Genomic DNA, 23,332 nt, shown 5'->3' with positions numbered 1-23,332 from the left:
TTCCTGTTGGCTTTAAGAATTCTCTCAGAGATAAGATCAATACCGCTCATCTTTGCTAAATATGAAGCTGGAGCAGTTGGCTAGCTAGCTAGCTTAGCATAAAGACTAGCCACGCTAACTGCTTCCCCCATTTCTGGTCTTTATGCTAAACTAATCCGCTGCTAGTTCAAGCGTCACATTTATGGTACAGATATGAAAATTGTGTCAATCTTATCCAATTCTCAACGAGAAAGCAAATAAGCTTCTTTCTCAAAATGTTGAACTATTACTTTAACACAGATGTAAGCCAACATGGACGAGAGCTCCTAAAAGTGCTCACTGGACTCCATGGACCCTGAGGGTTAATTAGTTTTGACACACTTGATGTGCCCAAGGTGAAGAATTAACTTCTTTAATCAAAACTATCTATAATTGGTTCAAACAGAAACATTTACATATCCTGAAACTGCTAACATTTCCAAATACAGAGGACATATCATGCGACTATTGCCTTTTTATTGATTGCTGTCATGTAACAATCTTATCCCTACTAAAAATGAGCTTTGTGGTCCTCAGTGAAAGGGATGCTAAATGATGATGATTATTTTTGTTTTTATTTTATTAAATTTAATTAAAAAATTTTTTCACGCTACTGCACTACGAACATCAGATCTGTGATACATAGTTGGAACAATGGATACTTTTATAGAACTAGGGAAGTATCAACTAAAGTATAAATAAGCTTTTATTTTCCGTAACTCACCTTCTCGAGGGACTGATGCAGACATAACATGACGTGTTATGGGTAATATAGACTCCAGTGTTGAATCCAACCACAGTTCCTTGAGTGTGAGTGCAGCCGTGGCAAATGCTGAGATTTTTTTCTGTGCTTTCGGTTACCTTAGCAACAAATGATGCGGGGAGGAAAGAAAATCAACAGAGCAAAGAAAAAAAACAAAAAAAACCAAACAAACGAACAAACAAACAAGGGATGATGTAATTAAGGGAGGCGTACATCACAGAACAAAGAAGAGAGTAAAAAGAAAGACTAGTTTAAAGATGGTGGCATAAGAGAGGGATGAGAACAACACGAGGATGAGGATGAGCAAAATGATGGGCTGGAACATCTGGGTGGCAAACAGTAACAGATGAGAAACAAAAGGTTGGATTAAGTGAGAACATGGAAGAAACAGAGTCAGCATTAAACTGTATGAGACATTTCATGTGCCACCATGAAACTCATCCATTTTTACTCTTTCTCTCACCGAAAGTGGCTCCTCTGACTCTCTGTCCTCCAGCCTCGGCACTTCCAGTCTGTCTATAAAGGCCTGCAGCTCTTTTCTGAAGGCCTTCATCTGGGCGTTAATTCGATACAGCAGCTCATGTTCCCTGATCCTGCTCCCATCATCCTCTCCACCGTCCTCCCCTCCTCTCCCAAGCATCAGGTCGCCATTGGAAACATAGACCATGGCCTCTGAGATGATGGTGGCCGTGTCAGCGATGAGCCGGTCGATGGTCCGAACAAGCCTCTCCGCTTCCACACGGATGTCAATCATTTGTTGCCTGTCGCGCAGGCTGCACTGGCCACCAGTTAGGAAGCGGGTCAAAGGAGAGGAGGCGGCGCCCTCGGGTCCGGTGGGGGTGTAGAGGCTCCGTGTGGGCGTCAGGCAGCGGCTGTTGCCATTATTGTTTCTGACCTCGTCTGAGTCACTTTCCCCGCCGACAGGGCCCTCGCGTTTGCGGTGAGGTGGGACGAGGCGGGAAGAGGTGGAGTCTTCGTCGCTCTCGCGACGGCCACTTGTCGCACCACCGGCATCGCTCTCTGCATCGCTGTCCCGTGGGCTGGGCCGCAGGGAGAGATGGGAGGCCAGGTCATAACGCTGCATGTTGGAGAGGAGCACACGGTTCTCGTACTGCAGCTGCATTACCTGAAGAAAGACAAAGAAGTATGCAGTAACAACATATTATAATCAGGCTTCTACAAAATAGGACATAATGAGAAAAGATTTCGAAATGAGGCACAGCATGATACTTTTGAGCCACTCTAGCTACATGGATCCATGGATGGCAAAGTGTGTCACTCGGTCGGTCGGACCACCATTTTGGTCCTATTGGATGGACTGTCATGAAATTCTGTGCAGCTATTCTTGTTCCCCAAAGGATTATTCTGAATGCCTTTGGCTATCTGGTGGCATTCATTGAAATGTCTCGACAACTATGAACTTTTTATTTACCGCCAACATCAGGTCAAAATTTAACTTTGCCCAACACTTTGCTTTATGACCTGCAAAAACTAATGACGTTCCATCAGCCTCAGATGTACTTCGTGTTTAGTGCAGCAAATTTTTTTAGCTCATAATCAAAAGGAAATTATCAATATAATCAATGAAGCATTCATACCTTTCCACTTAGGTCATTAATCTGTAGCCTTGCTGCCTTCAGCTCCTCCTGCAGGGCCTCTGCCTTTGCTCCATCAATCCCTGCACCTCCTGTGACTCCTCCTCCTCCATGCCTAGCACCTCCCTCGTGGGTGCCGGCTTTGAACCGTAACTTGTTCAGCTCTGCGGTCACCCTCTTGTTCTGTTCTTCAGCATCAGCTAGGTTCCTCCTAAGAAGCTCTGCCTCGTCCTCTACCAGCTGCAGCTGCTGTCGGAGCTCCGTCAGATCGTCCCCGAGTCCTCGCCCCGTGCCCGGCCCACCCATTCCTCCACACCCAGAGCTTCCAGCTCCTTCTCCTTCACCTCGGAGGTCATCAAGCTCGGCCCTCAGGCCTCGGTTTTCAACCTGTGAGAAAGAAGGGAGACTGGCTCCATAATCACATCACTTCCACTCCGAAAAACCCCGTGTAGCATTGTACGCTCTTACCTCCAACTCAACTATCTTCCTCCCCAGGATGTTGGCCTCCTCTTCCACCAAGCGGAGCCGCAGCTTCAGTTCTGACTCGCGGGTGGTGGGTGGCCCCCCAGCCTCTCCTTTAGGATGGGTGCTGTCCAGTTCTCCATAGAAGGAGCGGTACTTCTGCAGCTCTTGCTCTAGTCGGTCCTTCTCTTTGTCAATCTTGGCCGTCTTCTTTCTCATAAGCACGGCCTCCTCTTTTATAAATGCTAGCTGGCATTTAAGGTCCTCATTGTCCTCCTGGAGCACAGAGAGTAAATATGAATGTGCATTTAAGGAGAGAAGGGTAAAACTTAATCCTTATGTTCAGAGAGTTGCTTTCTGCAATAAGATATAAAGACGGAGGACTTAAGATTAGAGAGAAGATTTTGTGCCACAGCATTATTTATCTTTGGACCTAGAGGATGATTTACGTCTACCATCGCTAAAGTAACTGCTGGACTCTGCAAACAGTCTTGCTTTCATCCAAATATGCTTTTCTTTCAAACGACTGCAGCACTTGCTTTGGCCTGTTGTATCCAGCGGTGAAAAGCAAAGTGTCCGACTCGAGTACATTACACAAGGATGTGAGCTAAACCTGCAGGATCCATGTATTTTATTAAGTCTTATTCATATATGTCCATGAAAAGACAGCAAAAAGATATTAAGATAACTGTTCTCTGAATGACTTTGGAAAATGTGACTGTTTATGCAAGACAGAGAAAAAAATAATGACAAAATAATTTCTTCATTTGTTATGGTGTCTCACCTCAGTAGGAGTCTGTGCTGCTTTCTTGTCTGTCTTCTGGATATCCTTGCTTCCTCTTCTCTTCTGAGACTATTGGAGGACAGTAAGTAGAAAGATTAATGTTTGAATTTCCCATGTTTTTTTAATTTGTGTGATCTGTGACAGTTTAAAGCATTTTTAGACTAAAATAAGGCTATGATCAAAAATTGTCAGCAGACATTTATATCATATCACATTTTCTTTTCTCTGTTGTACATCACTGATTTCTCCGTTTTCTAAAATGAAAATAAATTGAGTATTTACAGCTCAGATTAAAGTGCACTATGCATAAACAAAAAGATGCCTGGCTATATGACAGCACATCAAATTCAATTACCTTGTTCTCATTAATGGATGTGATGTAGATGGATGGGGGTTAAGTGTTTACTTACCTCTTTGGTTTTGTCTAATTCGTTCTGCAGAGCTTGTTTGGTCACCTCCACCTCTATGAGTTTTTGTCTCAGTTTTTCATTCTCCTCTTCTGTCTTTGTGCGTTTCTCCTCCACTTTTTCCAGCTCATGGTGCAGCCTCACAGACACATCTTTCGCTACCTGCACGGATGTGTGGTGTGATTTAAGTGAAAACTGCGCTTATAAAAGCACTGCTTAGACAACGTGAGAATTTAGATTTAGAATATCTGTTCCCTACCTGAAACTCCAGGTTTTGTGAGCATTAATGTTCTATCTTCACTTTTAAAGTTACATAAGCTTTGAACACCTTCCCGAAACAATTTATTCACCAAAAAAATGCATGGGAGTTAGGCTAAAGCTATTCTAGTTTGTCGTAGCTTTTGAAAAGTTAGTTTAGAAATGCAATATTTTCACCTGTGGCAGGGGCACATCCTTGGGGGAAAAAAAAACAATCATCCAAATGCCTTGCACACTGCATCAAAACAGACACACAGAGTCAAGCAGCTTCCCCTCCCCTCCACACCTTCAGGTCCTGCTCCAGACTCCTGAGCAGCTCCTCATCGATCTCTCCCGTCTGGGCGTAGCGCAGTCTCTTCCTCTCAGCCTTCCGCAGACGATACTGCAGGATCCGGCAGTTTTTATTGGCTCTCTCTAGCTCACGCCTCATCTCCTGCAGCTGACAAGTGTCTTCTTCATAGAAAGTGTCTCTCATCTCGTCCATCTCGGTCCTCATCTCTTCAATCTCACACTGGTGGAACCACAAAAAAGATTACTGTATGTGTTAAATTACAATATGTGATATATGTAGTTTAGATTAAAAGCAGCTGTGGACAATCTCTACTGTTTTTTTTGTCTAAAATCTGGCTTTTAACTGCACAGATGGGGTGATGGATGTTTTGGTCACGAGTCATATATAGTCAGCTTCAGAAAAGAAAAACAACACAATAATCTGATGTTTTATTATTTCGAGATGTCAGCAAAGGGATTTTTAAAAATTTTATTTTGCCAAAATTTATTCCACATATATTTCCTGCAAAGGCCAACATGTCATGTCCAACATGCCAGGCTGTTTTCAGTCTTCACTTTATATTTTTGGCGAGGACATGATGGATGAACAGACAAATCAACTGGTGTGTATTTGTATCTTTCAGTCAGTAATGACACTTCAAACACAGGATACAGTCCAGAAATCGGGGTTTTATGGGCCCACGGGCTTCAAATACAAACATTTTCTGCCATACCGATGTGCAGAAGCAAATGTCGACCGTTTTGCTACAATTCTTGTGAGGTGAGACGTTGTATTTTTGTATCTACTATATTTGAAATAACTCCGAGCTGATGACAGAGCGCCAGCTTACATAGAAAGTAATCTGTATCAAACCTTGAGATCCTCATTTTCCTCCAGCAGTCTCTCCATCTCGTCCTGAAAGGCCTTGTCCTGCTGTGTCACGGACCCCGCCTCTGTCGCCTCTGCAGCCGGCTCCAGCTCCGCCTGAGCGGCCTCCTCTGCGCCCATCTTGTCCACCTTGGCTTGCATCTTGGCACCGCTTCTCTTCAGTCTCTTCTGCAGATGGAAGTGGATCAGCTCAGCCTGCAAGCATCCTCCTCTCCACAAACCCACGCCGAGGCCCGCTCCGCAGCGCGCAGACCCGCCGGCTCCCTCCCTGCGGCTGCCCTCCTCTCCCGGTTTCTTCTCTTTCGCTCTCACCGAAAAAGAAGGCGAGGCTCTGGCGGGCAACGAACGCTGGCCGGAGTCGCCTTTAGAGCAGGGGAAGCGCAAAGTATCGTGACGGGCCGCTGCCGACGGATCTGTCGGATCGTCCCCGACAGCATCCGCCCTGTTTGCTCTGACTAGATCAGCTTCAGCACCGTCCGGGTGAACAGCTGCCCCGCCGCGGCTCTCGGGCTCCCTCTCCCTTCCGTCGGCGGCCCTCAGGCTGTGCTTCACCCGGATGCTTCCGCTCCTTCCTGCTTGGAGAGGAGACCTGCACCTGCCTGGGTGTCTGGGAGCTCGCTTGGTCGCCCCTCCGTGGGCTCTAGCCAGCGAGGGAGCCCGGTGCCGCCTCCTCCTCCCCGCGTTACTGTCTGCCGATGATGCTGATGATGATGTAGGAGCTGCAGCGCCGCTGGCGGGGGGGTTCATCCTCCATTAAACCGAACTCCAAACATACAGCTTGGAAAAAAAATAAATAAATACTCTGACCTTTTTAATGACTCAGCTTGGGTTGATTCAAACGGTGTTCCACCTTACAAATAGCTAAAAAAAATGTCATTTATAGGAGGATGCTCCCAACAGGGGAACCACTAGATGCCGCTTTTTCTTGCGAGACTTTCTCTGAGCTCCTCATCCTGACCCATGGCCTAACTTTACAAGTAAGGTGCAGGCCCAGAACCACTGAGGAACCACTGGGGAGGGACTGTAGCCAGTAAGACGGCAGAATTATTTAAAAAAAAAAACAAACAAATGCATTTTCACACAGGGCTCCTCGTGATGGGTGAATCCCTACCGCAGCACGGCGAGGAGTCGCTGACACAGGGCACCGCCAGGCACTGCAGGGGCACGGGCCACATGACGTCGGGATGCACGTCAAACCAGGAAGCAACCCCCCCACAACCCCCCAGCCCACAATTAGGTGCTGTTTCGCTAAAGCAGGTGGCAGAAGTTTGACAAAAAACAACAACAACAACAACAAAAAAAAAGGTCCACAAACAGTATCAGTTCAGCGCCTCCACACCTTTTCTGAGTACTCACAATTTTCTGTAGAATATTATTAATGGTGTAAATGTTTTAAAATTGACTGACAGATTGTTTTCTTCACAAATGGATTCATTAATTACTTAATTTTATTACTTAATTAATCTCGGTATGCACACCTTGTTCTGTTGTAATCATCCGAGACAAGTAAATACTATTCCCAAAAAGAAAACGAAAAAAAAAAAAAATCCAGTTTCTGGAGCTGCATTAGTATATGGAGTTTGGTTGGTGTGGTTGTCATGACAACAAACACGTGGCTGAAGGCTCAGGGAAATTTCCAGTTAGAGTGTTTTTTTTGTCAAAATATTTCTTCCAAAGTAAATAAGGAATCTTGGAGCTCAAGTTTGTACTAGGTTTACAGCGTAAGGATAACAGTTCAAAATGTAAGAAAAAGCCAACATTAGAACAATAATTTGCATTACCTACTTGAAAACATTATAAATGACCTTGCTTTTAATGTCTGCAGAGGTTTGAAGTAAATAAAGATTCCTTATAACAGTAATATTACCATTATTACCAACCATTACCATTACCAACCATTCTTGTTTCTTAACAATACTGAGTTTAATACATAAAGCTCTCAGGTGTGCACATACAGCATGTCTCACCCATTTTTTTGCAGACATCACATTATGTGGCCCCTTCTCTATCTGACTCACAGAAGCAACACACTAGCTAGCTTAATTTGGGCCCAGCAGAGGGTGCCCTCCGCACATAAAACCCCCTCAGCACAAGCTCTGACGGCAACCTGTCCCACACAGACGGAGAGCCAGTAAAACGCTGACTGTTTCCACCTTGTTAGGCTAGAATGAGCTCCTTAGTCATATAATTGCTAATGAGATGAGTGAGTGACGGGTCGGGTTTGCAAGGATTTATCCCCTGCAAACTGACCCTTCACCTTCCAACAGACCTGCCCTGTCAGAAGACTGGGTGTGTCAGTCAGCTAATAAAACTCTGTTTAATTTTGTGACACATTTTCAAAGACAAAGAAAGAATGACATGTTTAGGGAGCGGCAATTTGTTTTACTCTAAAATATTGTTTGCTAAGAGAGTCGCATCGGGATATATTTACTTAAAATTCTATATCAAAGCGCACTTGCTCGTTAATCATGGACGGGCACATATATATGTGCCCAAAGTCTGTATGTGCATATAGGTTTGTGTGCACATGTACCTGCAGCAGCAGGGATGCAGGTTATAGTGACCTGTGCCAAACGCCTTTGATGGAAAAACCTTGGCCTTTTGCAATCCTCTTAGTCTCTGGCTTAGATCCCTCAGCGTTCCTGAGGAGGACAAGTACACCTCATCTCACTCATCTCCTTCAGTCAATCATTTCGCATCTCCTCCTTCCATCTCCACCGTGATGCCATGGGTGGAAAGAGACAGGTGGTGGTGCAATTGGGATAAGACAGGGGAGTGTAAAGTAGTGCATGAATAGTAGGACGGAGGGGGGACGATGTGGGAAAAGTGTGTGAGTTAAGGAACCAAGGAGGAAAAGTGAAAAACTTTCAAGAACACACAAGAAAAATAAATAAATAAAACCTATATATGCTAAAAGCATTTTGCTGGGCATGTTAAGATTCTGCAACCTGAGACATGACGTATCAAGAATAACAGAATGGGTATGATAGTGGGTAACTAATTTTATAGATGCTATTAGTGAATCCACAGTGTGGTCAAACAGCAGTGGGTTGTGGTGACCCAATAGCTGAGCGGTTAGGTCGAATGCGACACGGGCCTAAATGCCCCGACCAGCGAGTCCCTGATTTGACTCCCGGCCGGCCGCTCGCTGTCTCTCATTCCACTGCTCTCTTTCCCCACATCTACTGTTTTTCTTAACTGTCCCTGTCACAATAAAGACGTCAAAATGCCCAAAAAAGTAACTTAAAAGAAAGAGCAGTGGGTTATAGCGTGTTTGTCACAGGCGATTGAAGAAATGGATGGCAAGAGCATGTGGAAGAGAGGGAGGGCTAAAGTCCTGGAATGTACCAGTATATTATATTTGCAGACTAATGACTAATTTCTGGCTGTTTCTTGTGAAAAAAAAAATCTTGTTTTTACTAATATTTGGAGCCAGAGTGTGCAGGACTTTTTTGCTCTTTTATCACATGGACATACATGTATAGTAATGTAAATCACCACCGTTTGAGGGCCAAATGTTAACTAATCCATACAGTTTTAGCGCAGTAGCGACCTGAGGGCAGCTTAGTGGAGGCTTCTCCTCCAGTGACCTGCTTTCCTGGGCAACTCATGGAGTGACGTGGAAATAAGCTCTTTTGGAGCTAAAGCCAATTTACCCCCAAAGATTAGGGCAGATCTGTCTGGACAGGGCAAAGACACAGCCTCCCTCTGCACCCTCTCTCTCTCACACACACGCCTATAATATCTCTTTACATCCTGCAGATCCCAGGATGGAAGAAAGAGAGAAGATGAATAGAGGAGGGAGAAAATGGGAATAACTCGGCTTGAGACACACGCTCACACCAAAAACTAACACAAAGACACACAAACATAGTTTATGGGGTGCTGGTCTTTATTTCAGTTATGTGTAGCCAGAAGCTGATTCGCTTTCACTTTAATAAGACAATGAAATTACCATTTGTTTTCATTAAAAAAACAAAACAAAAAAAAAAAGGATCAGGATGAGTTTCCCTTCAGTCCTACATGGCAGTGAGATAATACTGAGCTGAACTTCAAGCTCTTTTTCTTGCACCTCAGCTACATCGCACAGCAAAAAGAAATAAATCATGAGGACCCACAAAAAAATATGTATTATAACAAAGATACCCACAAATTTGCATAAATTCTAAAATAAGCTACAGCCCCTCCCCCTTAAACCAGATTTTTAATTCACAATGGACACCACGAAAATAACAAGTCATTATGTAAATGCAGCACAGTTACATCAGTTTGAGACAGCAAAGAAATGTATAGTCCATGAAATGTTATATTGTTATAAGTATTTATATTCAGCTGATGGCAGGTGTGAGAATTTTGTAATGTGATATCTTATCTGCTAACCTTGTTCAACTCTAAGTATTCGTAAACATAAATTTCCTCTGAAACCGAGAAAAAAAACCTTTGGTATAAACCTCCGCATGTTTCTCTGCTGGTAAGAGTAAAACCATTAAAATTCTTTTAGAGCGCTAGAAAATAAATCAGCATATTAAAGACTATTTAAGCTTTCAGTTCAAACAATACTGGAATCCAGAGTACAAAAGTTGGAAGGTGAACTTTGGTTGATAAGATAGTGGATGCTGAGCAGGTTGTAGGTCCTTAAATATTTTGGTCCTATTACGGTCCAAAATACAGTTGGACAGAAGAGCACAGAGCCTACATGATCAGCAGTTTGCTTTTCTTGATTTAAAAAAAAATGTCATGGAGAAAACCAACACCCCTCTCTTCTTCTCAAAACCAGGAACCATTACAGACGCACCCACAAATACACATGGCTACCCATTCACTTTCTTAAGTTGCTCACAAATCACATCCGTCTACATTATTTGCAAGGATGGTCGTCTGTTTTGAACTCTGTTTATTCCTCCCCTCCCCTCCCTCCTTCTCTGGACCTTAAATCAACTGTCTCCTTTCTGTTTATCACCAAGCAAGCCCCTCTTCCTCCTCTACTCCCTCTTCGCTCTTCCTTTCTTTTGCCTTTTTCCGTTATCCTCCACTTCCTCCACTTTGCTATGACCGTTAGTTACCATAGAAGTGCCGTTTGCAACGGGCTTGCCTCCTTTCTGCGAGGAGGAAGGTTTGCCTCGGTAAGCGTGGTAGTAGAAGTTAGCGAAGAGGATGATGAAAGTGACGGCGTAGCCAATCAGAGCCCACTGCATCCAGAAGGGGAATGGACAGCCGGTGTATAGGGAGTGGCCGGCGTGGCCGATGGTCACGTGGAACTGGATCTGTTGAACACACAAAATGTAGACACGTAATAGAATCCTTTCGTAAAAAAACACAGTAAAAATGTAACAGAGTTGCAGGATGTACCACACAAAAAACAACAAAGCATTGGTGTGACCATATATCAATAAAAAGCTGTTTCCTTCACAAACAAAACTTCAGACAGGTGACAAATTAAGGAAAAACTTGAATAAATGAGTAGAGAAACATAACAAGTGCAGATACTTCCACACAGATGCACTGTGTGGTGCAATTAAGCAATTAACATCCAATCATGCTCTGTGGCTTGTTGAAAATGCTGAGCAGACCCAGTTGATTCTGATTTAGTATCAAGGTGGCAAGAGGAAAAGATCTAAGGGGGTTTGAAAGAGGGTTCATTGTTGGGGCACGGATGGCAGGAGCTTCAGTCGCAAAGACTGCTCAGCTTTTCGACAGGAACAGTGGCTAGAAAGACAACAGTGAATACGGTCGGAAAGTAAGTAAGTAACTCTTCCTCAGGTGACTGCGGATGTCAGAATGGTGTTCCTCCGTCCAGTGGAAGTCCAGAGACTTTTAGAGTCAATGCCAAGTCTCACTGAAGCTGTTAATGGCGGCGGTGGTGTCCTAACACCTTACTACGGCACTTCATGTTGGTTTTTCCTTTAATTTGTCACCCATCGGTATGTTGTTTTTTTTAAGGAAATTCCTTTTAATGTATGCACATAAAATAACTTTTATATAGGAACAATCATTGAAATTGACAGAAATCAGATACAAGCTAAGAACCGTCACATATCTTAACTCCCTCTCCTTAAAACATTGGTGTATTTTACTCAAAGCCAAACAAAACAACAGCTTTTAATATTATGAAATAGGTATATCTCATTTGCCTTTCTCTAGTGCTTCTAATTGTTTCCAAGACCTAACTGCAATACTATGACTTAACAAGTACAGCAGTAAAATCAGTGCTAATACAATGGTGTTATTTTAAAGAGGCTATTTAACCAAATTTTTTTAAACATCTGCACAAAAATACACGTCTACAAATTTTTTACGACACCCACAGAATGCAAAAAAAAAGAAAAAAAAAAAATGGCCATAAAGTTAATACCCACCATCTGAATAATGGTGAGATATTTCTTCCACCAGAGGTACTTTTGCATATGAGGTCCCAGTGCTGCCAGGCCATAGTAACCGTACATGATGACGTGGATGAGGGAGTTGATGGTTGCACCAAAAAATGCTGTGGAAAGTTAAATTTGTATCAGGTGTGATGGTGGTCATGTTATTTAGAAATGGTTAACGTGTAACTAAAAGCCAGTTCTGCGTAAGCCAGTAGTGAGAAGATCTAAGAACAAAGACATTTAACAGCTTGATATCATAAACATTAAGATCCTTTTACTCACCTTGTCCACCGGGGACCCACTTGATTCCGATCCACCAGAGGATGAACATGGTGCAGTGATGGTAGACGTGGAGGAAGCTGACCTGGTTGAACTTCTTCCTCAGGATGAAGAAGACTGTATCCAAGTATTCCACTCCTTTGGAGATGTAGTACCACCAAAGAGCAGATGCTATCTAAAGACATAAAACAGGGCAGAGTGAATTATTGCAGCGCCCTCCGATGGATCCCAGACACTAACACCACAGTGTGCGCTAGCATTTTTTGATAGATGACAGCTTAAGTCTGCGAACACAATTTGCAGACATTTCCACAGACACTCCTGCAGTTCAGTCCGTTAAGGTCCCCTTCATCTCTTTCCAGCCTCTGTCTGATTCCAGTCATGTAAAATGAAGTACTATCAATAATTGCCCCAGTGCAGAGAGCTGTTTTCATGATTACATCTGTGAACAAGGCCTAACAGAAAAGAATTTAATACTAAAACAGAAAAAAGGGAGGGAATTAGAGTAAAGCAAGGGAAATCCCTTACCTGATATCAATATCTCCTTCGAGAGTAGAGATATTTTATCTAAGATAGTACAGGATGACAATTTGTTGATCTCAGAGTGGAAATTCAGTTCAGAGCTTAACTCCAAAATGATGTGTAGAGATTTTTTCACTTTAAGACTTCCCACTGTCCTGACACACCATGTCACAAATCATCTCTCTGCCTTCTCCTAATTAAATCTGCTTTATTCGTCCCTGTCTGATACACACATGCACATAGTAAACAAGCCTGCTCTCTATGCCATGGCATCTCTTATCTCTCAGTAATGCTATCATGAGAGAGCAAGGCCTGAGATGGGGGTGGAGTTTTAAGGTGGCGAGACCAATTACTCCCGCCTCTCTGTGTGTAGGGCCACACCTTCTTTGTCCCGAAATCACTAGAGATATTGCCTCCTTTAACCCCTGACAAAAGTGAATACACTGGTACATGTACACGACAGAAATAGTGATCTTCTTTACATCAACAGTGAGATTACAGCATCGTTCCACCTGGTAGACCTGGGAAACCTCATTGCTTCATATGCGACTAGCGCAGGTTAAAACATTTGTTTAATTCAATGCCGTTATACTCCTAAGAACCATTTGGTGCTTGTGTACAGAGGTGTGCGAATTTGTGCTCTGGCGCGGGATGGGCGCAGACCTATTTTGGTGAAGTGTGAGCGGGAGGGAACTTACCCTGACTTCATTGACATCATTCGAGTAGTTGACAGGCTGACAGAGGTAGCTGTACCCAGCTGCTCTAGTGCCTATTACGAGCTGATGAGAGACCACAAAGTCAGAACAGGGTTGAGAGGAAAAAGAATGACATTTCCTAACTCTTGCTTGGAAAAGCAACAGCTACTCCAGTGCACACAAATAACCCCCTTTTTTCAAACAAGCAGGGTGGAAATACTAAAGGATGCTTGCAACACAGACATAACTAAACAAGTTATTTCATGTAAAATATCCAAGTCCTTTTATTTATTTTTTTTAAGAATTTCATATTTTGCCAACTATTTTTGAGTTCTCTATAAAACCCTTTCAGAATCGGAGATCATTGTTTGAGTCTATCCCCTGCTCAGCACACTGCAGCAGCTGCTACAGTTTCCATCTGAGGGGAAAGAAGAAGGAATGAAAAGGAAGACAAGTTAAACTTACTGTTCAACCACTTAAATGTCATATTAGAGTGAGCCAGCTGTAAGGAAGTGTTTCTTTCTTTATGTCAAGCAGTAGGTTTGTGACGGTGGAAAGTATCGTTGGTGGCATAAGGTGCCTTCACTGATGTAAACTGGAATAAAACTGTACCCTGTGAGGCTCACTGCAAACATGCAACACGCTAAATGTGCATGATTAATGACACGAAACAAAAGAAATGGCCACGAAGAAACAGCTACTTCCACGTGGAAAGGATTAAATTTAACATCCTCTGAACTGCGGTGCCGATGTTGTTGTTTCAGTACAGTGTGGCAGAGATGCTAAAGTCAAAGCAGCTTCTCCATATAAGCAAGTGTCTATTCAATTTATGAGGGAAATTTCATTTGTTGTGAGACCTGAATTTTAATTTTATGAGAAATACAGTCTATGAGGCCAGACGGCAAACTCACTGTTTGACCTGCAGAGGTTGTCTCATACTTAATAAGTAGTTGCCCTTTAGAATCACGATAGACACGTCATGCCAGCCAGTCATGCGTGTTGCATTTATGGGCAGGCGTATTTAATCGTCTACATGTCCTTCAAAGGCTGCGCCGGCAGTGGCACTGACCTCTTTGGCGATGTAGAAGTTGAGGACCACCATGCTGAAGTTGTAGACTATGAGAGTCCTCCTCAGTGTGTAGGGCTGGCGGTCCTGCATGTATCTAGGCCCCGCCCACAGGAAGAGCAGGTACAGGCAGCTGATGGCCAGTGTGGGGAAGGGAGATGACATCATCGGCCAGTCCTCCACCCTCTTGTCTGGAGGAAGAAACAGGTCGAGGCCAGCGGTGGGAAAATGGGAGAAATAAAAGTGAGGCGACCGAACGACAATAGCGAAAGTTATCACAAATGCAATGTGCACTGTATTAAGCTTACTTTCCACAATTAACCTCACATACAAACAACTATAGAACATACGCGCTCTCTTCCACAACCTTTATTAACCACTTGACACTTCAGTGTGACACGAGTGTACCTGGTAAGCCGTAAGCTAGATATTCTGACAGTAAAATCCAGAACTTTTCCAACATACTTTTCTCGCTTTTTGCCCTTTAGTTTCTGTTGACGTTATTCGTATAGTCAATGATGACAATTTACTTATCAGCATTATAGCAAAGATACGGTGACAGTGCAAAGGACATTGCGACATGAATAACTGAGCAGGTTTTTTTTTTAAGCAAATGCCCAGTTTAACCTTGTTATCTAAACCATGTATTTGGAGGTGAAAACAAACTGAATGCTGAAAATTACTGCACAAACTACCAGTGGCTGCTTCCTGACTCAACTTTGACCTGCCAGATTTTACAATGTATTTATTTAATGTATCATTTTGCAATGCAATAAATGATCATAATATACTTATAATGTGGTGAAACCGGGCACTTGTTTGATCTGTCTTACCTTTTCTTTTCTGTGCCCACCCCTATCTCTACAAGTAAACTGGTGACTAAAATCTTATCATAATCCCCAAGATTACAAAATAATGGACATTAATCAGTTTCAGTCATTTTTTCAATAATCATGCAAATCTACCGTGATTATGCAGCCAGTGATGCGAGATATTAGTTTGTAACCAGCATGCATCTGAAGTGGCACATTGCTCCTGTTCATTTTAGAAACAAGTGATGGTAAAGATCTTACCTGCTATAGTAAGGCTCCATTTGTAAAATTCTACAGTGTCATTCACAAAATGTGTTACAGCCTCCATGGCTCTGCCTTTGGTCTTGATTATACTGCAGCAGGGAGAGACAGAGACAGAGACAGAGACAGAGAGAGAGAGTGAGAGAGAGAGAGAGAGAGAGAGAGAGAGAGAGGGGCAGACGAGAGAGTCAAAGTCAGTCAGGATCGCCCAAATTAAATTACAGGCCATTTCAGGCCTATCAGTGTAACCAATAGCACGAGGAGCTACACTGTTTACTGATTTTTTGATCTCAGAATGCATTACGCTGTACACATACTCTTGTAAGCTACGGAAACACATCTCTGCCATGATAAGCTTGCAATTGTTGATGTGCACATATTTATCAGGGCAGCGATGTCTGGACTGAACCCCAAGATAACACCGCTCAGCACCCTACCATACTGACTCCCCGAGGTGTTGAGATCTTGCCAGGTAATGCGTTAAAAACAGAAAGCACCAGCCGTTTAGTTTGGGATTTGCATAATGCTGTGTCACATTATGTGCTACAGCATGGGCTTACTCAGCTCATAACAAATGCATGGAAAAACATTTTTTCCATAACACGCTTTTCGGAATTGCTGCAAACATCCTAAAAGGGCACATTAGGGCCTCTCTTCACTAGCACTCCTTTTGAAACAGCGTGGTAACATTAAACTCCACGAGATGATAATGCACTTTCCATTGATTCTTATGATTGCTGGTCTGTCACAACAGTTTGGGATAATTGTAGGAAATTGGACGGAGGATATTGGGCAAATCCTTTCTCTCTGTTCCCGACACTCCTCTTTCTCTCACAGACAGACAGATAGAGAGATGGATAGATTTAATCATTCTTCTAGTAACCCCTAAACCTCCTTTAATTTACTACCTAACAGGACAAATATGACATAAAAAAAATCTAACTACAAGTTAGTAATAATGAGACATTGTACATCGAGAGAGAGAGAGAGAGAGATGAGAGACATCTCATTGATTTTAATTAAGCATCGTTACATAACAAACTTCTTATCGCCCTGAGAGCAGGTGCCTCTATATTAATCTATAATTAATCCAATGCGTCAGATCAGCTGCCCTTTAAATATTTCATTGCTAAGCATCCGGTAACTACTGTCCACCAATGAGTGTTCACTGACAGGAAAGTGCTGCGTCTTTCAGAGCGGTATCGCACATTGGGTGTGGACCATTTCTTTTTTGCAGGACTTCATATAATAACGGACCCTCTCCGGGTTTAGTTTAGTTGCAGAGGGAGGCCAGATAGAGCGGGTTAACCGGGTTTGTGCGCACACAAAAAGGCAGGGGCGCATGTGTCAGCAGGTTTCGCTCGGACCGCTCAAGAGGCTTAAATTCAATTGATCAACGAGCTTAGATGTAGGCCTAAGTACAAATGCCCAACGACCCACAAGCCCGTTTGATGGCTATCTGCCTACATGTGCTACGGCACGCTAAAAAAAAAAAAAGCCTGGTCCGTGAAGGAAATCTGAGAACAAAACCTGCACACTGTAATATCAACACTGTTATTGAAATATTGCAATAATAACATGACAATAGGAAAGACCTCGGAGATCGCACAATTTTGAAAAAAAAAAAAAAATAGGTCCAGCTCTTCAAAAACCAAATATAATCCTTTACACCTCTTCTTATCTGCGGGGCATTGGGTTAATTCAGACGTGCATTTTTTGCCCGGACTTAACAGGTGGGTGGCCGAACGGTGCTGCGAGCGGATGAAGACGAGAAGATTAGCTAGCAACGTACAGCAGATATGGCGAAATGTGTCTCCCCTCGGCGCACTAAGAAGGATTTGAAACACATACTGTTGAAAAAGAGGCATCTACTCACGTCGTCGATATTTAAGAGCGTTTAATGACATCCGGCGCAAGTTGATGCCCGGCTCCTTTCAGTTAATGCTTCGCTCTTCGCTCCTTTTTTTTTTCTTTCTTCTTCTTCTTCTTCTCCTACTTCTCCTTCTTCTTCTGCCGTTACCGCTAATCACTTTCTACACCGCTCCGGTTATAGTTCGACATCAAGCAGCAATTTGGCAAGAAACTAGACAAGGCAAAAGAAATTCTATGACTAAGGTAGGCCAATTATGCGTCCGTGCATGCTCAGCCGCATCATCTTCTCCCAACCTCCGGGACACAGAGAAGCCAGATGATGTTGCGCATGCGGGACTTCACTGTCGTGTCTCGCGTGCGTGTGCGCGCGCGCGGCGGGTCCTTGGCAGCTCAGGTCGTGACTGTACTCTCCCTCGGTTCATCCTGTCTGATGCCCGTCTGTGTGGAAAAAATCACCACTTGACCAACAAACTAACCTATGAACTAGCCAAACAACATGACCAATCTCAATAAAACGGGTAAAAATACGGACGCGAGGCTGAGCGCGTCATCCCGAGAACAATTCTCGTCATCCGCACGCTCTTTCTCTGCGGGGAGCTAGCGTGAAAATCTTGTCGTCCCTGCCTGGGTTGTCCCACCAGATGGTGCTGTCAAGCTGTCGTTGGATCCCAAAGTCACCTGCTAGTCTCGAGGTACCAGGTCTCCTGCTCTGGCACATCGTCAGGAGAGACGAGGTTTCTCTGAAGGAAACCTGACTTATTCTGTTACAGTAAGTCAACAGCAAAGTTCTTTTTTTTTTCCTTTTTTTTTTAATGGCAGACACCATGCTAAGGCATATAGTGTGACTCATTCAGCTCGTATTGCTCTATGCTACTGTTAGTTTATTATGTTATTTTCCATACAAAAACTGGAAATCACAAGTGAATTACCAAATGTGATAGGAAAGGTAGTACCCGTAGTGGCTCTTGCGCTGTCCAGTTTCTTTTGGCACCAAGGTTTAAGCCTTGTGTGGTCTGTGCAGTCTTTCAGGTTCATTTAGAAAGGCTCCGTTGCTCTATCCTTTCCCAGTTTCAATTATGGATTTGCTCTGTTACTTCGCTTTTCCATGAGCAACTGTGACAGATCCAGCTGGACAGTCCTAAGCTCTCTCTCTGTGTGTGTGTGTGTGTGTGTGTGTGTGTGTGTGTGTGTGTGTGTGTGTGTGTGTGTGTGTGCGTGCGTGTGCATGAAACAAATCACCTTAGTACATTATAATGTTTCAAAATAAAGGTTGTGGACACAGTAACAATAACACGGACACTTCTACAATATAATGTCAGATTTTTACTGGTGTAATATTCACTGCAGGTTACTATCTGTTCCCTTTCTCTTGGCTGCAGTGTGGTAAAAGACTGTTAGTTATCTTGGAAACTAAAGATTGCATGTAAATTCAATGGTAATTTCTGTATGCACACTACAAAAACGCACAGGAAAGTTTTTTTCTTCTGGCGCAATTTATTCTGCATTTTCCTTGATGGTTCATTTCATGATTCAAATTGCATGGCAATTGTGGTTCTTGCAGTTATTTGTTCAGGCAACAGAAAACCTCTCATTTCTGAAATTGACAGTCGTATAAGCATCCCCCCCATCCTTGCCTGAGGATGAGCAAAGAAAGCAATTGGTTTATTGAGAAGAAGGTTGGTGTTGAAGAAGAATGTTTGTCATTCAGGCTGTCTTTTGTCATAGATGCAGTGTTTGTAGATTAATAACTTTTGTGATTACAAAAAACCAAAGGGCTCCACTTTATTGAATTAAGTAATATTAATAATTGAAGTTGAGAGTTCTTATATAGACCTGCAAATCTAGAGAAATCAATACATGCCATCTAGAGGCACTGCAGTCTCTGCACTCTCTGTCTGCAGGTTGCACATTTGTAAATAATGTAATAGCTATTACTTTCTTTGACTGTAGATGTTGACATTAGTATGTCTATATCTGCAGGCTAAACTGCCTCTGGTATCACTTTTCCATCCGGCAGGTTGGCACGTGTAGAACTGGTCTGACAGTGACCAGAATAGACCCCCCCATGAGGAGTTTGCAGCTTCCTCAACATGAATGTTAAGTATAGAAAGAGACATTTAGCCCAACAGTTTTTTAAGATTCACCTGCCCGACTGCACCCTGTTGGTCTTACCGCCCTTGTACACAAACATGCACACGCATTCATATCTGCGTGGCCCTTGCATCTATTTAGTTTTGGCTCATGAGAATGTGAAGGAGGCACCTCAGCGATCGTAAAATCAGAAATGTCATGACTGCCGCTCTGTAGTTCCACTGACCACATGACTGTGACCTGGAAGGCTGGGCTGGCTACAGATTGCGGGATGAATAGAATAAACACTTAATATTAGAACAGCCCTGAATAGTGCACTAACAACTCTTGGCTTCTTTACAGAGTTTCTGTGAAAATTGCTACGGCTCATGTGACATTCCATCTGGAAAGTGAGTCCCATTGAGTTGTGGTTGTTCAGCTTTGTGGTTTTTAAAATGCAAGATAAATTTTGGACTTGCTGCATAGAGAGAAAATGTAAAATTAATGTGCTTTTTATATTCCAAGTTATTGGAAAGTAAAGATATGGAACCATCAGTTTATAAAGTGGTTACTACCTTAGTTATATGCAGTGCCATACATGTAAAATCATTACATTTTTTAGGGGTTCAAATATAAGACTAAAATATAATAGTAAAATGCTAAAAAAATCCTATATCCATTGCACGCTTGATATGTAATGTCTTATCTATGACCCAGTGGTGTTTAAATATAATGAAAAATAACATAATAATAACATATTAATTGTGAAGTAATTCAGGTTGATGGTGGTAAAAATATAAAGTAAAGATAAAACTTAAAAAAGACATTAGAAGACATTAGGAACCATACAGGACATTTACAAGATTTCAAAGTGAAAAGAGGGGCAAAAATATGGAAACGGAAAGTATTTAATGATATTCGGATGAATTTTACCGGTTCCACGTAGAGTAGGAAGAGCACCACTGACCACAAAGACGAACCTAAATTCTCATCATTAAAGAGACATACACCGGAGTTGTTGTTCTTTTTTTATGTATTATGTTCCATTCAAAATGTGTAAAGGTAAGTAAGGGCTGCATCAGTTTTCAATATTGTCGTTAGCGAAGCATGTGTGTTGTATTACCACTGAGTTTCGATTCTCATGTTGGAAAGTACTGGCAACGTTTAAGAGACAATTTAAAATGGTGGTTACAACAAAGCCATCTAATGTTTCTTCAACTGCCTTTTTGACTTTCTGTATCTGATGTGCTCTTTTTTTGTGTGTGTGTGTGTGTGTGTGTGTGGGTGTGTCAAAGTGGCTATATAGTAAAGTTTAATTGTCACGTCTTGGTGACTGAACTTCCTCTTTTCACCCTTCCTATTTTCTTCTTCTTTTTTCTTTTTACTTTTGTCATGTTAGTTCTTTGTTTCTTTTAAAGTCATGCTTGGCTTGTGTAGTGTGCTTTCCTGGTGTATAAAGTTACTGTCTGTTACACTTGCACACTTTCATCACTCTTTCTGGTCTTCATATTTCAGTTTACAGCTGGCAGTGCCATTTTCAAAAGGGTAAACATTTCAGTTTCCAGCCCAGAGAATGCCAGAGTATAGCCATCTCTTTTCTAGCCGCCAAAGCATCCATCAGAGATAAATTAGCTTATGATTTATGCTAGAACACACTGTGCACAAACCACCAAAATCTCTATAAGGGGAATTTTCTTCTGTAGGGCACATTCACAGCCAACCCACCTGGGACGAACCATTTTCCACATACCTCTGGAGCAGCTCACGGCTTTAAAAAAAAAAAAGTCTTTCGGGAAATACCACTTTTCCAAAACATTCTCCTGCTTTACTAAGGAGGTAATTTCTTTCACATGGGGCTCCTGTAACTGAAAGAGGTGGGAGGTTAAAATCTTACAACCTGAAGAATTTATTTGCACATATTCATAACATGCAGAAAAAATCATACAGCAGTGGACGACACATAATGCACATCAACGGATCATCGTCATCACCACTGGCAGAGATTGTGGAGATTTTTGATGATGTGTTAGAGGAGTAGCACAGACAGGAATAACTCAGTCAAGATGTATTCTCGGGTCCGGCCTCCGTTTCAGCACGTGCGGCCAGGAAATTACAGGATTAAGGCGATTTGGTTCTTTAGAGTGTGTATATATGCTTATTTTTCTCAATGGTTTCTCTGTGGGTATGTGTTCATACTGTAGGTGTGTGATGACTGACAAATCTCCGCACAATGCACGTGCATCCTAAAGCAGGAGTAAATCATCGCAGTGTTTTGGTTTCAGGTTAAACACAGTGGATTCCATCATTCTCATATGCAGCAAAGTGCAACCACAATTTTCCATAAACGGCCGAATTCATGTTGCTTTAATTAGTGCCACTGCCCTAACTATAGTTTCTCCAATTGCATCTAATTGCCCTGAGTCGTTTTCTTTCACAGTTTCTGTGTAATCTGGATTGGGTCTTTTCCATTAGGGTCTTTTCATATGGTTTTAATTTGAGGGGCATATGTATCAGGCTGCGATTTAACTGGCTTCATTCAGTAGCTGATCCCTCTTTGTCTATAGTGGTTCACTAGATGTGGCATTAGGTCACAGCCTGTGCCATTTTGAGGATAACTGGGCTTTTTTTAACTGCTTCCCATAAAAACAGGATTTGAGCCGCACACATATATATGTACTCTACATGTGCGCACACACAGTCTCTTGTCCTCATTTGGCCTCTGTGTAAGGGGAACCCCTCCCCTGATGTAGTGTGTGGCCAGAAGTACCCAGGGCCCACATGCAGAAAGTATGTCAACAAAGGGCTGATGATGGAGGACCAATTTTCCTGTTACATTGTTTCTCTTCTCTTCTCTTCTCTTCTCTTCTCTTCTCTTCTCTTCTCTTCTCTTCTCTTCTCTTCTTTCACTCATTCACTGTATTATGCTTTCCTTCTCTCAACCCCTAGCCATTTTCAGTCATCGTCATCTTTCAGAGACAGTTTCTCTTCTGTTTTTCTTTTCATTTGCTTCCAAATGTCACATGTCCGTCCAAGCTCTTAGTCTGCATTTTCACCCATTTTTTTAGCCTTTTATACATACAGTGTAGGTTGGCTGAGCATGCAGCAATGTCTTGTTTTTACTTGTACTGAAAATTAAGCATGATACTGGGAACAGACACAAAAACAACGCAACAATAAACACAGAAAATCTGTTTAAAATAGTTATACACAGGTATGGGGTGATTATTTAGAATTTTACAAAGGGGGATAAGGGCTTTAATTTTTATTTGTCTTTGCAAATCATTCCAGTAAAAGAAATCCTTACTGCATTACTTCTGGTATTTGTGTCAGTATCGTATAGTACCACTATCAGTTAATCATTCAAATGAAATATGAACCATAGTTCCAGAGAAGCAAAAATGAGATGTAAATATAGATAAATTCAGGGAAGGTCGACCAGCCATATCATTTAAATTTCTGACTATTGTAATTATCTCCAGTAGTGTATCTAATGGCAAAATGGTTAACTTAATCTGTGGGTTTAAATGTGAGACGGACCAGACCACTGTGTTTATGTCCTATCAATTTAAAAAAATCACTCACACTCTATTAATTTCCCAATGGCTAATTGACCAATCATCAATGGTGTTTAACAGTACTGTCTGCATAAAGATGTATTTGATATTCATACGTAAAAGAGACTACATCATTTATATAAATGGTGAACTGGGCAGGACCCAAATTAATCCCTGTGGCACACCCTTAGTTACAGGCTGGAAATCAGATCTGGATGTATCCATTCTCACACACTGATGTCTGTCTGATAATTAAAGAAAATGATTAATAACATGAAAAAAGGAAAAACATTTAATGTATTTAGTAAATACTCTATGTGTAATGCTAGATAGCTAAACAGACTGGACGCGCTTCATCGTGTTATCATACACAGATAGATAGGATCAATC

The 23,332-nt window shown here is 42.3% G+C and overlaps 2 protein-coding genes across 4 annotated transcripts; both read right to left on the bottom strand.

Moving 5' to 3' along the window:
* Positions 1 to 995: 995 nt before the first annotated feature.
* Positions 996 to 5,470, bottom strand: LOC120789229 (protein SOGA3-like). The gene is made up of 9 exons (XM_040125811.1): positions 5,432 to 5,470; positions 4,574 to 4,798; positions 4,033 to 4,191; positions 3,623 to 3,691; positions 2,845 to 3,114; positions 2,380 to 2,763; positions 1,602 to 1,907; positions 1,233 to 1,559; positions 996 to 1,106 (listed from the first exon to the last, which is right to left on the bottom strand). Exons 1-9 carry the CDS (start codon positions 5,465 to 5,467, stop codon positions 996 to 998), a joined length of 1,887 nt encoding a protein of 628 aa, XP_039981745.1. The 5' UTR covers positions 5,468 to 5,470.
* Positions 5,471 to 9,357: 3,887 nt separating this feature from the next.
* On the bottom strand, positions 9,358 to 18,297 carry elovl4b (ELOVL fatty acid elongase 4b). Of its 3 annotated transcripts, none has more exons than XM_040126115.1 (7): positions 18,272 to 18,297; positions 15,447 to 15,538; positions 14,377 to 14,564; positions 13,311 to 13,391; positions 12,094 to 12,265; positions 11,803 to 11,930; positions 9,358 to 10,710 (listed from the first exon to the last, which is right to left on the bottom strand). In XM_040126115.1, exons 2-7 carry the CDS (start codon positions 15,511 to 15,513, stop codon positions 10,429 to 10,431), a joined length of 918 nt encoding a protein of 305 aa, XP_039982049.1. In that variant the 5' UTR covers positions 15,514 to 15,538; positions 18,272 to 18,297; the 3' UTR covers positions 9,358 to 10,428. The 3 variants fall into 3 exon arrangements, with proteins under 3 accessions (XP_039982049.1, XP_039982048.1, XP_039982050.1); XM_040126114.1 differs by lacking the exon at positions 18,272 to 18,297 and adding an exon at positions 17,323 to 17,601; XM_040126116.1 differs by lacking the exon at positions 18,272 to 18,297 and adding an exon at positions 16,620 to 16,705.
* Positions 18,298 to 23,332: the final 5,035 nt, after the last annotated feature.

Source organism: Xiphias gladius, chromosome 4 (genome assembly GCF_016859285.1).
Source record: "Xiphias gladius isolate SHS-SW01 ecotype Sanya breed wild chromosome 4, ASM1685928v1, whole genome shotgun sequence".
Classification (NCBI taxonomy): domain Eukaryota; kingdom Metazoa; phylum Chordata; class Actinopteri; order Istiophoriformes; family Xiphiidae; genus Xiphias; species Xiphias gladius.
Note: the sequence above shows the minus strand (reverse complement) of the source record. Positions and strands in the feature narration are given on the sequence as shown.

What these genes read in the sequence shown, in the direction of transcription:
- LOC120789229 (XM_040125811.1), bottom strand. Translation starts at nt 5,467, where the DNA reads ATGGAGAGACTGCTGGAGGAAAATGAGGATCTCAAG. An exon ending in CAGCACAGACTCCTACTGAG is followed by an intron (nt 3,115 to 3,622) that starts GTGAGACACCAT and finishes TCTGTGCTCCAG; the next exon opens with GAGGACAATGAGGACCTTAA. An exon ending in TTAATGACCTAAGTGGAAAG is followed by an intron (nt 1,908 to 2,379) that starts GTATGAATGCTT and finishes GTCTTTCTTCAG; the next exon opens with GTAATGCAGCTGCAGTACGA.
- elovl4b (XM_040126115.1), bottom strand. Translation starts at nt 15,513, where the DNA reads ATGGAGGCTGTAACACATTTTGTGAATGACACTGTAGAATTTTACAAA. An exon ending in ACTTCTACATCGCCAAAGAG is followed by an intron (nt 13,392 to 14,376) that starts GTCAGTGCCACT and finishes GTCTCTCATCAG; the next exon opens with CTCGTAATAGGCACTAGAGC. An exon ending in ATGATGTCAATGAAGTCAGG is followed by an intron (nt 12,266 to 13,310) that starts GTAAGTTCCCTC and finishes TTATGTCTTTAG; the next exon opens with ATAGCATCTGCTCTTTGGTG.